This window comes from Lipotes vexillifer, unplaced genomic scaffold, assembly GCF_000442215.2.
Source record: "Lipotes vexillifer unplaced genomic scaffold, Lipotes_vexillifer_v1.1 scaffold717, whole genome shotgun sequence".
NCBI lineage: Eukaryota > Metazoa > Chordata > Mammalia > Artiodactyla > Lipotidae > Lipotes > Lipotes vexillifer.
Window position 1 is genome coordinate 4,531,084 of NW_006798707.1, and position 13,201 is coordinate 4,544,284.

The 13,201-nt window shown below is 45.2% G+C and overlaps 1 protein-coding gene across 1 annotated transcript in view; it reads right to left on the reverse strand.

Annotated features, from left to right (window-relative positions):
• Positions 1-9,519: 9,519 nt before the first annotated feature.
• CAPN13 (calpain 13) overlaps positions 9,520-13,201 on the reverse strand; it is an 83,722-nt gene continuing 80,040 nt past the window's right edge. Inside the window, exon 21 of the mRNA XM_007470896.1 lies at positions 9,520-9,630. Within this exon, the coding sequence (XP_007470958.1) occupies positions 9,520-9,630 (111 nt within the window). The remainder of the gene's footprint in view (positions 9,631-13,201) is intronic.

Consider the following 13,201-nt stretch of genomic DNA (forward strand, 5'->3'; position numbering starts at 1 on the left):
ATAACAAGCCCTCACTTTAGGGCTTCTCTTTGCACCTTTGTTCCCTCTTAGGGAACATTTCTCTTCCTGCTCTCCATCATCCCCCAGCGACGGACTGCTGTTAGCTGTTACTCAACACTTGTTAGGCTGTGGTTGGGATGGAGTGGGGGCCGGGAGGCAGCCTCTGCTGTTCCGCTTCAGTTTCAGTCTTAGGCAGGTGCTGTGTGTTGGACGGGGGATAGTTCAGTGATTCTGTCCCTCCGCCATCAGTAGGGGACTTACTGGTCTGCAGGTTGTTTTGCCCCTCACCCCCAGGGTAGAGGGTTTTACTCTTCCTCCAGCTGCCATGGATCCTGTGCCCTAAGGACAACATGGTTGGCTGCCCTTTCCCCAATGGTTATATATTTTTTCCATAAGGGATACGGGGAGAAGGATCTGGGTGGCACTTCATGCTTTTCTAGAAGCACTCTTCCCCCTCCCCAGACCTGAACCAAGAGAGAGGCCTTCCCAGGTCTCTTAACCTCCCCCACTCTTTCTTGTGAGCATCCAGTGTGTTCCACGGAGAAGAGCCTGCAAGCGGGTGTGGATTTCCCTGAAGTCTGCAGCTCCCAAGGGGGCTATACATTCACACAGGCCCCACATGTGGTCTTTAGTAGTTCATTAAAAAAGTTTGGCTGGATTCTTCTTTCCTTCTTGTATGACATCCAACATCTATAACAGGTAAGCAAGGACCTGTGTCCCATCTCTCCTTGGAGGTATCTGTTATGCCTCAGATTTCAGCTTAGTTTTTTGCCTTCCATCTCAGTTCTCTGATGAGTTCACGAAAAGGGGTCCTTTTGTAAATGATTTGGCATTTTTTTGGGTAAGGGTGAGAGCAATGCTTTTTGCAGAGTTCTACACCCTAAGTGGGAGCCAAAACTCCAACAGCCTTTTGCATTTAAAAGTCTAAAGGCTGGGACTTCCCTGGTGGAGCAGTAGTTAAGAATCCGCCTGCCGATGCAGGGGACACAGGTTCGAGCCCTGGTCTGGGAAGATCCCACATGCCACGGAGCAACTAAGCCCACGCGCCACAACTACTGAGCCTGCGCTCTAGAGCCCGTGAGCCACAACTACTGAGCCCATGTGCCGCGACTACTGAAGCCCGCGCGCCTACAGCCCGTGCTCCGCAACAAGAGAAGCCACCGCAATGAGAAGCCCGCGCAACGCAACGAAGAGTAGCCCCCGCTCGCGGCAGCTAGAGAAAGCCTGTGCACAGCAACAGAGACCCAACGCAGCCAAAAAATAATAATAAATAAATAAAAATTTAAAAGTCTAGAGGCTTACTTTATTGAGCAATGTTAGAAAATCTTTAAAAATAGAATTTGTATCTTGACTTTGGATTCTTAGAGAGTACAAATCACTCTATGCATAGTTAAAGCAGGAGACTAATAAAGGTCTTCATTTTTGTCTCATATGACTGGTTTTCTTTTTGTTCATACATATATATTTTTAAATTTAAGTGTTGGATAGGATATACTATCACGTGGTTCAAAATTGAAAAAGCTATACATAAAAATCTCCCTCCTATTCCTATTCCCCCACCACCTAGTTCTCTCTACAGGAAGCTGGTGTTACAGGTTTCTTGTTACCCTTTCAGAACTATTTTATGCAACTATAAGAAAATACCTCTATTCTTTCCCCCACTGGTTTTTATACAGATGGTAACATACTCTACACACTGTTCTATTGCCTTGTTGTTTCACCTAGCAATGTATGTTTTGGAGATCTTTTTCTGCTCTTTTCTCATTTTAGTGGCTACGGAGGACCCCACTGTATGGGCTACCATTTCTTCAGCCATTCCCCATTGATGGACACTTAGTTATTTACTGCCTTTTACATTGTTTACAAACAGTGTTGTAAGGTCATTTACCTTCTTGGCAGAGATGAGCTGTAGCATAAATTCCTGCTCATGGAATTTCTGGGTCTCAGGATATGTGCATTTATATTATAGATATTGCCAAATCTACATCACATTAAGCTTATCTGCAATGCATAAGAGTGGCTGTTTCTTACACCTTTGCCAAAAGAGAGAGCCTCCCATCCTTTTGGATCTTTGCCAATATGATCGAGCAAAAACAGTATCTTAGTGCAGTTTTATTTTTATTTTTAAATTAATTTAAAAATTTTTACTTCTTTTTTTATACAGCAGGTTCTTATTAGTTATCTGTTTTATACATATTAGTGTATACAAGTCAATCTCAATCTCCCAATTCATCCCACGACCACCACCACCACCACCACCACCACCACCACCACCACCACATCCCCATTTGGTGTCCATATGTTTGTTCTTTACACCTGTGTTTCTATTCTGCCCTGCAAACCAGTTCATCTGTACCATTTTTCTAGGTTCCACATATATTCGTTAATATACGATACTCGTTTTTCTCTTTCTGACTTACTTCACTCTGTATGACAGTCTCTAGATCCATCCACGTCTCTACGAATGTCCCAATTTCATTCCTTTTTATGGCTGAGTAATATTCCATTGTATATATGTACCACATCTTCTTTATCCATTCATCTGTCGATGGGCATTTAGGTTGCTTCCATGACCTGGCTATTGGAAATAGTGCTGCAGTGAACACTGGGGTGCATGTGTCTTTTTGAATTATGGTTTTCTCTGGGTATATGTCCAGTAGTGGGATTGCTGGGTCATATGGCAACTCTACTTTTGGTTTTTTAAGGAAACTCCATACTGTTCTCCATAGTGACTGTATCAATTTACATTCCCACCAACATTGCAAGAGGGTTCCCTTTTCTCCACATCCTCTCCAGCATTTGTTGTTTGTAAATTTTCTGATGCTGCCCATTCTAACTGGTGTGAGGTGATACCTCATTGTAGTTTTGATTTGCATTTCTCTAATAATTAGTGATGCTGAGCAGCTTTTCATGTGCTTCTTGGCCACCTGTATGTCTTCTTTGGAGAAATGTCTATTTAGATCTTCTGCCCATTTTTTGATTGGGTTGTTTGTTTATTTGATATTGAGCTGCATGAGCTGTTTATATATTTTGGAGATTAATCCTTTGTTGATTCGTTTGCAAATATTTTCTCCCATTCTGAGGGCTGTCTTTTTATCTTGTTTGTAGTTTCCTTCGCTTTGCAAAAGTTTTAAGTTTCATTAGGTCCTATTTGTTTATTTTTGTTTTTATTTCCATTACTCTAGGAGGTGGATCAAAAAAGATCTTGCTGTGATTTATGTCAAAGAGTGTTCTTCCTGTGTTTTCCTCTAAGAGTCTTATAGTGTCCAGTCTTACATTTAGGTCTGTAATCTATTCTGAGTTTATGTTTGTGTATGGTGTTAGGGAGTGTTCTAATCTCATTCTTTTACATGTAGCTGTCCAGTTTTCTCTGCACCACTTATTGAAAAGACTGCCTTTTCTCCATTGTATATCCTTGCCCCCTTTGTCATAGACTAGTTGACCATAGGTACGTGGGTTTATCTCTGGGCTTTCTATCCTGTTCCATTGATCTCTGTTTCTGTTTTTGTACCAGTACCATACTGTCTCGATTACTGCAGCTTTGTAGTATAGTCTGAAGTCAGGGAGTCTGATTCCTCCAGCTCCATTTTTTTCCCTCAAGACTGCTTTGGCTATTCAGGGTCTTTTGTGTCTCCATACAAATTTTAAGATTTTTTGTTCTAGTTCTGAAAAAATGTCACTGGTAATTTGATAGGGATTGCATTGCATCTGTAGATTGCTTTGGGTAGTATAGACATTTTCACAATATTGATTCTTCCAATCCAAGATCATGGTGTATCTCTCCAACTGTGTGTGTCATCTTTGATTTCCTGCATCAGTAGGTAGGTTTATTCCTAGGTATTTTATTCTTTTTGTTGAAATGGTGAATGGGAGTGTTTCTGAACTTTCATTGTTAGTGTATAAGAATGCAAGAGATTTCTGTGCATTAATTTTGTATCCTGCAACTTTACCAAATTCAGTGATTAGCTCTAGTAGTTTTCTGTTGGCATCTTTAGGATTCTCTATGTATACTATCATGTCATCGGCAAACAGTGACAGCTTTATTTCTTCTTTTCCAATTTCTATTCCTTTTATCTCTTTTTATTCTCTGACTGCCATGGCTAGGATTTCCAAAACTATGTTGAATAAGAGTGGTGAGAGTGGACATCCTTGTCTTGTTCCTGATCTTAGAGGAAATGCTTTCACTTTTTCACCATTGAGAATGATGGTTGCTGTGGGTTTGTCATCTATGGCCTTTATTATGTTGAGGTAGGTTCCCTCTTTGCCCACTTTCTGGAGAGTTTTTATCATAAATGGGTGTTGAATTTTGTCAAAAGCTTTTTTCCATCTATTGAGATGATCATATGGTTTTTATTCTTCAGTTTGTTAATATGGTGTATCACATTGGTTGGTTTGCATATATTGAAGAATCCTTGCATCCCTGGGATAAATCTCACTTGATCAGGGTGTATGATCCTTTTAATGTGTTGTTGGATTCTGTTTGCTAGTATTTTGTTGAGGATTTTTGCATCTATGTTCATCAGTGATATTGGTCTGTAATTTTCTTTTTTTGTAGTATCTTTGTCTGGTTTTGGTAACAGGGTGATGGTGGCCTCGTAGAATGAGTTTGGGAGTGTTCCTTCCTCTGCAGATTTGTGGAAGAGTTGGAGAAGGATGGGCGTTAGCTCTTCTCTAAATGTTTGATAGAATTCAGCTGTGATAGAATTCATCTGGTCCTGGACTTTTGTTTGTTGGAAGGTTTTTGTTTTTTTTTTTTAACATCTTTATTGGGGTATAATTGCTTTACAATGGTGTGTTAGTTTCTGCTTTATAACAGAGTGAGTCAGTTATACATATACATATGTTGCCATATCTCTTCCCTCTTTTTCTTTGTGACATCCTTGTCTGGTTTTGGTATCAAGGTGATGGTGGCCTCGTAGAATGAGTTTGGGAGTGTTCCTCCCTCTGCTATATTTTGGAAGAGTTTGAGAAGGATAGGTGTTAGCTCTTCTCTAAATGTTTGATAGAATTCGCCTGTGAAGCCATCTGGTCCTGGGCTTTTGTTTGTTGGAAGATTTTTAATCACAGTTTCAATTTCATTACTTGTGATTGGTCTGTTCATATTTTCTGTTTCTTCCTGGTTCAGTCTTGGAAGTTTATACCTTTCTAAGAATTTGTCCGTTTCTTCCAGGTTGTCCATTTTATTGGCACAGAGTTGCTTGTAGTAGTCTCTTAGGATGCTTTGTATTTCTGCCGTGTCCATTGTAACTTCTCCTTCTTCGTTTCTAATTTCATTGATTTGAGTCCTCTCCCTCTTTTTCTTGATGAGTCTGGCCCAAGGTTTATCAATGCTATCATCTCAAAGAACCAGCTTTTAGTTTTATTGATCTTTGCTATTGTTTTCTTTGTTTGTATTTCATTTATTTCTGTTCTGCTCTTTATTATTTCTTTCCTTCTACTAACTTTGGACTTTATTTGTTCTTCTTTCTCCAGTTCCTTTAGGTGTAAGGACAGATCATTTAGTTGAGATTTTTCTTGTTTCTTGAGATAGGATTGCATTGCTATAAACTTCCCCCTTAGAACTGCTTTTGCTGCATCCCATAGGTTTCGGATCATTGTGTTTTCATTGTCATTTGTCTCTAGGTATTTTTTGATTTCCCTTTTGATTTCTTCAGTGATCCTTTGGTTATTTAGTAATGTATTGTTTAGCCTCCATGTGTTTGTGTTTTTAACGGCTTTTTCCTTGTAATTGATTTCTAATCTCATAGCATTGTAGTCAGAAAAGATGCTTGATATGAGTTCAATTTTCCTAAATTTGCCAAGGCTTGATTTGTGACCCAAGGTGTGATCTATCCTGGAGAATGTCCCATGTGCACTTGAGAAGAAAGTGTGATATGCTATTTTTGGATGGAATGTCCTATAAATATCAATTAAATCTAACTGGTCTATTGTGTCATTTAAAGCTTGTGTTTCCTTATTAATTTTCTGTCTGGATGATCTGTCCATTGGTATAAGTGAGGTGTTAAAGTCCCCCACTATTATTGTGTTACTGTCGATTTCCTCCTTTATAGCTGTTAGCAGTTGCCTTATGTTTTGAGGTGCTCCTATGTTGGGTGCATATATATTTATAATTGCTATATCGTCTTCTTGGATTGATCCCTTGATCATTATGTAGTGTCCTTCTTTGTCTCTTATAATATTCTTTATTTTAAAGTCTATTTTGTCTGACACGAGTATTGCTACTCCAGCTTTCTTTTGATTTCCATTTGCATGGAGTATCTTTTTCCATCCCCTTACTTTCTGTCTGTTTGTGTCCCTAAGTCTGAAGTGGGTCTCTTGTAGACAGCATATATATGGGTCTTGTTTTTGTATCCATTCAGCGAGCCTGTATCTTTTGGTTGGAGCATTTAATCCATTCACTTTTAAGGTAATTATCGATATGTATGTTCCTATTACCATTTTCTTAATTGTTATGGGTTTGTTTTTGTAGGTCCTTTTCTTCTCTTGTGTTTCCCACTCAGAGAAGTTCCTTTAGCATTTGTTGTAGAGCTGGTTTGGTGGTGCTGGACTCTCTTAGCTTTTGCTTGTCTGTAAAGCTTTTGATTTCTCCATCGAATCTGAATGAGATCCTTGCCGGTAGAGTAACCTTGGTTGTAGGTTCTTCCCTTTCATCACTTTAAATATATTGTGCTACTGCCTTCTGGCTTGCAGAGTTTCCGTTGAGAAATCAGCTGTTAACCTTATGGGAATTCCCTTGTATGTTATTTGTCATTTTTTCCTTGTTGCTTTCAATTATTGTTCTTTGTCTTTAATTTTTGTCAATTTGATTACTACGTGTCTTGGCATGTTTCTCCTTGGGTTTATCCTGCCTGGGACTCTCTGTGCTTCCTGGACTTGGGTGGCTATTTCGTTCCCCACATTAGGGAAGTTTTCAACTATAATCTCTTCAAATATTTTCTCAGGCCCTTTCTCTCTTTCTTCTCCCTCTGGGACCCCTCTAGTGTGAATGTGGTTATGTTTAATGTTGTCCTAGAGGTCTCTTAGGCTGTCTTAATTTCTTTTCATTCTTTTTTCTTTATTCTGTTCTGTGGCAGTGAATTCCACCATTCTGTCTTCCAGGTCACTTATCCATTCTTCTGCCTCAGTTATTCTGCTATCGATTCCTTCTAGTGTATTTTTCATTTCAGTTATTGAATTGTTCATATCTGCTTGTTCTTTCATTCTTCTAGGTCTTTGTTAAACATTTCTTGCATCTTCTCAATCTTTGCCTCCATTCTTCTTCCAAGGTCCTGGATCACCTTCACTATCATTATTCTGAATTCTTTTTATGGAATGTTGCCTATCTCCACTTTATTTAGTTGTTTTTATGGGGTTTGGTCTTGTTCCTTCAACTGGTACATAGTCCTCTGCCTTTTCATTTTGTCTGTCTTTCTGTGAGTGTGGTTTTCCTTCCACAGGCTGCAGAACTGTAGTTCTTCTTGCCTCTGCTGTCTGCCCTCTTTCTGGAGACAAAATCAATGACATCATCTGCCTTCCAGTGGAATGAGTTCTTTGTGATGTACCAGTGTTGCCTATGTGCAAAGTACCTGGGATGAGACCATATCAGAGCTTTTGGACGTGCTTACTGTATCACTTCTTTCTGCGTAGTACTGGCTGACTAGCAGTCTCAGAGCTTAGGTGTGGCTCCTGAAGAGAAGTTAGGGTTCAGAGAAGGTCTGGAGCAGCTGTCTGATATGATAGGTTGTACTCTCAGTGCAGTTTTAATTTGCATCTGTCTTAGTAAGAGTTAAGCTGGATGACCTTACACTGGTGACAGAGACATTTTAATTTCCCTTTCTGTCCTCCTGTAAGGGTGGCGGGGAGGGGTGGGATTGAGCCCTCATATCTCCTCCAGATTCAGCCAAGCTGTCTGTCTTCACTATTTTACATGTACTGGGATCCTGCATGAGGTTTGATGATGAGCAAAGTGTTTGTGTTATGTTAAAAAAGTTAGAAAAGTATTGATTGAATGCCATGTATTTTAACTGTAGGAATAAAGACCCCGTATTTTATTCCTTGCCTCCTTTTATGCCAGGCTCCTTGGAGGAACTCCAGTGAACAGAGGGGTGAGGACTTCTAGGCTGAGAGAGGAGCTAGATTTCAGACACCTTCAGTAAGACACACTCCTCGGAATACAAGCCACAGCCTCTGTTCTAACACACAGGATGCCAGCACATGGCGGCTCCGGCTCCAGGCTCTGGGCCACAGTGTAAGCTAACACCGCAAAAGTAGCTGGACTAAGGTGGGCAGGGGTCTCCCCAGCAGGAGGCAGCTCCCTTCTGGCCAAGGGTGAGCTTTTGTGCTTTGGGTTAAACAGGCAGGACCCCAGGAAAAGTCTGGAGCCCTCTATCCTGAAGAGTGTGAGGGAGTTTAGTTTTTACTTTTTTATTCAGTATTGCATGGACAGAGGGAAAGGCAACGGGAATCCATATAGAGGCCCACACCTGGGGGGAGATAAGGGCACAGTTGTGAGCCCAGAGTGGAGGTGGAAAGTGCAGAGGCAGGCGGTCAGGACGGGGGCTCATATCTCCAGGAGGGAGCTGGACCTCCACAAGCGAGTTTGAGCCAACCCTTCTTAGGGGCAGGGCCCCCTGCTGACTTGTGGGTTATAAAAATACTGTGCCTCAAAGATCCAGTCGTTGGGCTTCCCTGGTGGCACAGTGGTTGAGAGTCCGCCTGCCGATGCAGGGGACACGGGCTCGTGCCCCGGTCCGGGAAGATCCCATATGTCATGGAGCGGCTGGGCCCGTGAGCCATGGCCGCTGAGCCTGTGTGTCCGGAGCCTGTGCTCCGCAACGGTAGAGGCTGCAACAGTGAGAGGTCCGCGTAATACAAGCAGCTCAAAAAAAAAAAAAAAAAAAAAAAAAAAAAAAAATCCAGTCGTTTATCCCGGCTCATGGAGCTGCCCCCTGTAGCATCTCTCTGCCTGGGCAGCGCCTGGGACCACCCTGTCTGTCCAGCTGAGCTGGTCCATCCCTGCCAGGGATGAGGGGCTGCCCCACCCCAGCCTGCCTGCCTCCCTGGCCCTGCGCTCCTTCATCTCTCAAGAGCTTGAGCCCCCGCACCTGATGGTGGCCACACCGGGCATCTCTCCTGCACTGGGTACACCTTCTCGGAGCTGCAGGTCCTCGGCCTCTCCCCAGCACCAGAACCGTGGCCCTACTGGCAGCCCCCAGACCCCGCACAGCCCACAGTGGCTCTCCTGCCCTTGCACCACGCAGCCCGTGTGAGGAGCTGCTGTGCAGGGGTCCGCGCCTCCAGAGGTGGGAGGGAGAGGAGGGCTGAGGTCGTTACCGAGGGGTGGGGATGGCAGGGAGACACTCTAGGTTAACCACAGCTACCCAGCTCTGATGGCTGGTTAGGTTCCAGCCTCTGCCTTAGGCTCGTTAAATATGTTACCTTCGTACATCCTCATAAGCATCCCTAAAGACTATTTTTATCCCCATTTTTGAGAGGAAGCAACTGAGGCCCTAACTTCAAACAAGAGCATCCCTCTGGGAATCATGCGGTGTAGAGGGTGGCGGCCCCAGCTTCTCGGCTGTCAGCCAGCTGCCCTGTCCAGGCATCGCCAGGCACAGACCCAGGCTTCTCCCCGACCTGCTGCCAGTGAGACTCGCAGGAGAGAGAAAAGGAGGTTGACTCTGAGGGACAAGCTGGAGGTCCCTGGTGCACCCAGCTCAGACCCACTGGGCACCAGGACTCAGCATGCCACAGGTCTGCACATGTGCTTTCCCAGGAATACTTGGGGCCGGAGGGATTAGAGGCCACCAGCCGCAAATGCAATCACTGAAGGGTTCAGCCAAAGGAGGATTAGCTGGGGATTTGGAGGAAGTTTTCCACAAATCACCGTGGCTCCTGGAGGCAAAGATTACTCGGGGATCGGAAGAGGTCCTGTTGGATGAGCAGGATAAGACAGGAGGACATCGTGTGCTTGCTTTCCTGGGGTTCCCAGCACCCCCAGAGAGCCCCAGGTGGAGCCTCACTTCAGAGGGGGCCTTGGCCGAGGGGATCCTCCCTGGAGACTGGGCCCTGCACGAAAGCGTACCTGCTTGGGGTCAGGGCCCTGGCTTCCGGTCCCTTCTCCCCTCCTTGGGCCCCACTGTCCTCATCCACCTGGTGAGGCTCTTGCAACCCACCAGGCTGCCAAGTGCAGCGGGCAGGTGCTGGGGCTGCGTGCAGGGGAGCTTTTGATGATATCTTCTGCTCCATTATGGATCCTCCTGCCTGAGCCCGTCATTCCTCCCCTGCACGAGGCAGGTGACTGAACCTCCCCCCATATGAACTTACAAGGGTTAAAGGAAGGTGTTTATGAGGTGCCCTCATGCACCCAGCATGGTAAGAGCTCAATAAACAGTCTGTGGTTATTGTCACTCAAGGGTCCCTGACAGCACTCACATTATGAGAGGGCTCTGTTCCATGGCTCCATGCTGCCACCTGGCAGTCACAGGGAGGAAAATGAAACTGACCGAAGAGGGTGAGGGAACTAGCATGTGGAGTTCTTACCAAGGCACTGACTGTCCTAATGCTTTACGTGGATTCTCTCATGTGAGGACAAGATGCCTAATAGCTCATATTAAGTAAAGTGGTACTGCTATTTATGTGACCAGAAACATTACCTGTGTCATTTTGCTTAACCTTACAACACCCGTTCAGGTAGAAATTTACTTCCTCCACAAACAGATGGAGGACAACAAGGTTCAGAGATGTTAAGTAACTCCCCAAGGTCACACAGCAAGTAAACGTTGGAGCTAGAATTGGAACCCTGTTTAGAGCCGATCTCATGCTTTTTTGAGCATCACGTGCCTCCCCCCAGAGAAGCTCTAGATCGTCTCATAGGGGAGGGGGATTGACAGGGAGGACAGTGTGACCATGGAGGGGGACTCAAAGAGAATCAAGATCTTTGGTCAGGAGGCAACCACTTTTATCCTGGATCAGATATTGAGGGCAAAGTCACAGCCCTGCAATCTTTGAAGTTATCTAAGCACTTTGCAAACAAGCGTTCCATTCCCACAAAGGTGGGCACAGAAATGGGGATTCAAAAGGCAGAGCTGGAAGGAAGTGCACATCTCTGGGAACCATGATTAAGGAGACTCCTTCGTTTTCATCTGTACACTCTGTGTGTGTTTTATATCTCTCGCAGTGCATTTGAACTACACTGAATGAGACATAATATCACAACAGGAAGGACCTTAGAGATTGTCATGCTCATAGCGGGCACTCAGTAGTGTATTCAGTGAAAGGAGGAAGGAAAGAATCCAGTCTGGGGAAACTGAGGCACAGAGAGGAGGAGAGATGTTCCCAAGGTCACACAGCTACCACACAGTTGGGTCTAAAATTTGGGTCTCTGGACACCCACCTGTTCTCTTTTCTAGTCCACTGAATGGTACCCAGAGTGGCCGTAGAGCAGAGGAAGTGGAGGGAAGGCCTGTGTGCCAGGTGAGGGTACTGGGGAGCAAGTACGGGCTTCAGAGCAGGGGAATGGCCCGCCAGATTTATGCTTTTTCCAAATAGCCAGTCCCTTCTGGTTCCTTCTGTTCGCTATGAGGTTTATGTGGAGAGAGGGAGAGAGGGAGGGACTGATCTTACAAATCCTAGACCTGGGCCTGTTATCATATCCAGCCCTGGGCCATACTTGCTGTCCTGTCTTCTGATTTATTAACACTTGGTTCAGTCTGGTCCTTAATTCTTACACCTGTCCCCACACCCCCAGAGGGCTCCCTGAGGGGGACGAGGTGGCAGAGAGGAGCACTGCTCTTCTTCCCCCGTCAGGGTCCTCCGGGGTCTACACTGAGCTTACGGGGTGATACCTCCCCTCATTCAGCTGCCAGGGACCCTGATGCCTGCCAAATCCTGGGCTAGGCCCTCTTATAACTTACTTAACAATCTCACAACCACATTAAGAGGCAGTAATTTGGGGGACTTCCCTGTGGTCCAGTGGCTAAGACTCCGTGCTTCCAATGCAGGGGCCCCGGTTCAATCCCTGGTCAGGGAAATAGATCCCACATGCCGCAACTAAAGATCCCGCATGCCGCAACTAAACATCCCGCATGCCGCAACTAAAGATCCCGCATGCCGCAACTAAAGATCCCGCATGCCGCAACTAAACATCCCGCATGCTGCAACGAAGACCCGGTGCAGCCAAATAAATAAATAAAGAGGCAGTAGGTTTTTTTCTCTTTTAAATAGACTAGTTTGTAGAGCAATTCTAGGTCCAGAGAAAGACTGAGGGGAAAGTACAGGGAGTTCCCATATACCCCATGCCCACCCACTCCTAACCCCTGCCCCCTGGTGGGAGGCATACCCCCCACCAGAGTGGTACATATGCTACGATCAAATGAACCTACACTGACATGTCGTTATCACCCAGAGTCCACAGTTTATGTTAGGGTTCATTCTTGGTGTTAGAGTTCTATGGGTTTATGTCACTGACCCTGTGAGGCCTTTCTGGGACAGACCCCTCACCAGGACAGACTCCTCGCCTATATCCACTGCTTTAGCTCCTCTCTGAAGGACCTAGATAATAGCATCTGATATACGCTTCCTGAGTTGGTTTATAGATGTTAAAACCCCCACCAAAGGGAAGATGTTAACTACTTGACCGTGAGCACGTGGCCCCCAGGCCTCCTGGAGCCTGGCTCTCCCCCAGCAGGGGGTCTGAACCAGGAGCTGGTCCCCCTCCCAAGGCCATGGAGTAAGCTTTGGAGTAAGACCCACACGTGCCTGAATTTCAGCTCCGCCCCTGTATCTGTGTGGCCTTGGGCAGACCCCCAGTTTCCTGTCTCCTAGTTGTGGTATTAACCCTTGCAGGCGGGTTTAAGGATTGGAGCATGGTTCCTGGCACATGGAAGGTGCTCAAAAGCTGGTGGCTCTTATTCCTGTGCCAGATGGAATTGCCTGGCAAGCTCTAGCTCAGAAATACCTCCTGTCCAGAAAATATGCCTAAAGGACTGCCAGGCCAGGGGGCCAGGAGTCCTGGAGCCCATCTTCCACTTTTCCAGCTGACAGACAGGAATCAATTCAGCCTCTGTAAGAGCCATTACAACGTCATCACCCATGAAGCAGATCCGTGTGTCCTATTTGATTTTCATTTCAGAAGCCAGGTATCAATACTGACCTTTCCGCAGGGCGCTGGGGCTGAGAGGAGCTTGTTAGCGTGAAGTCCCCTTCCCCCCAGCGAAGGCCA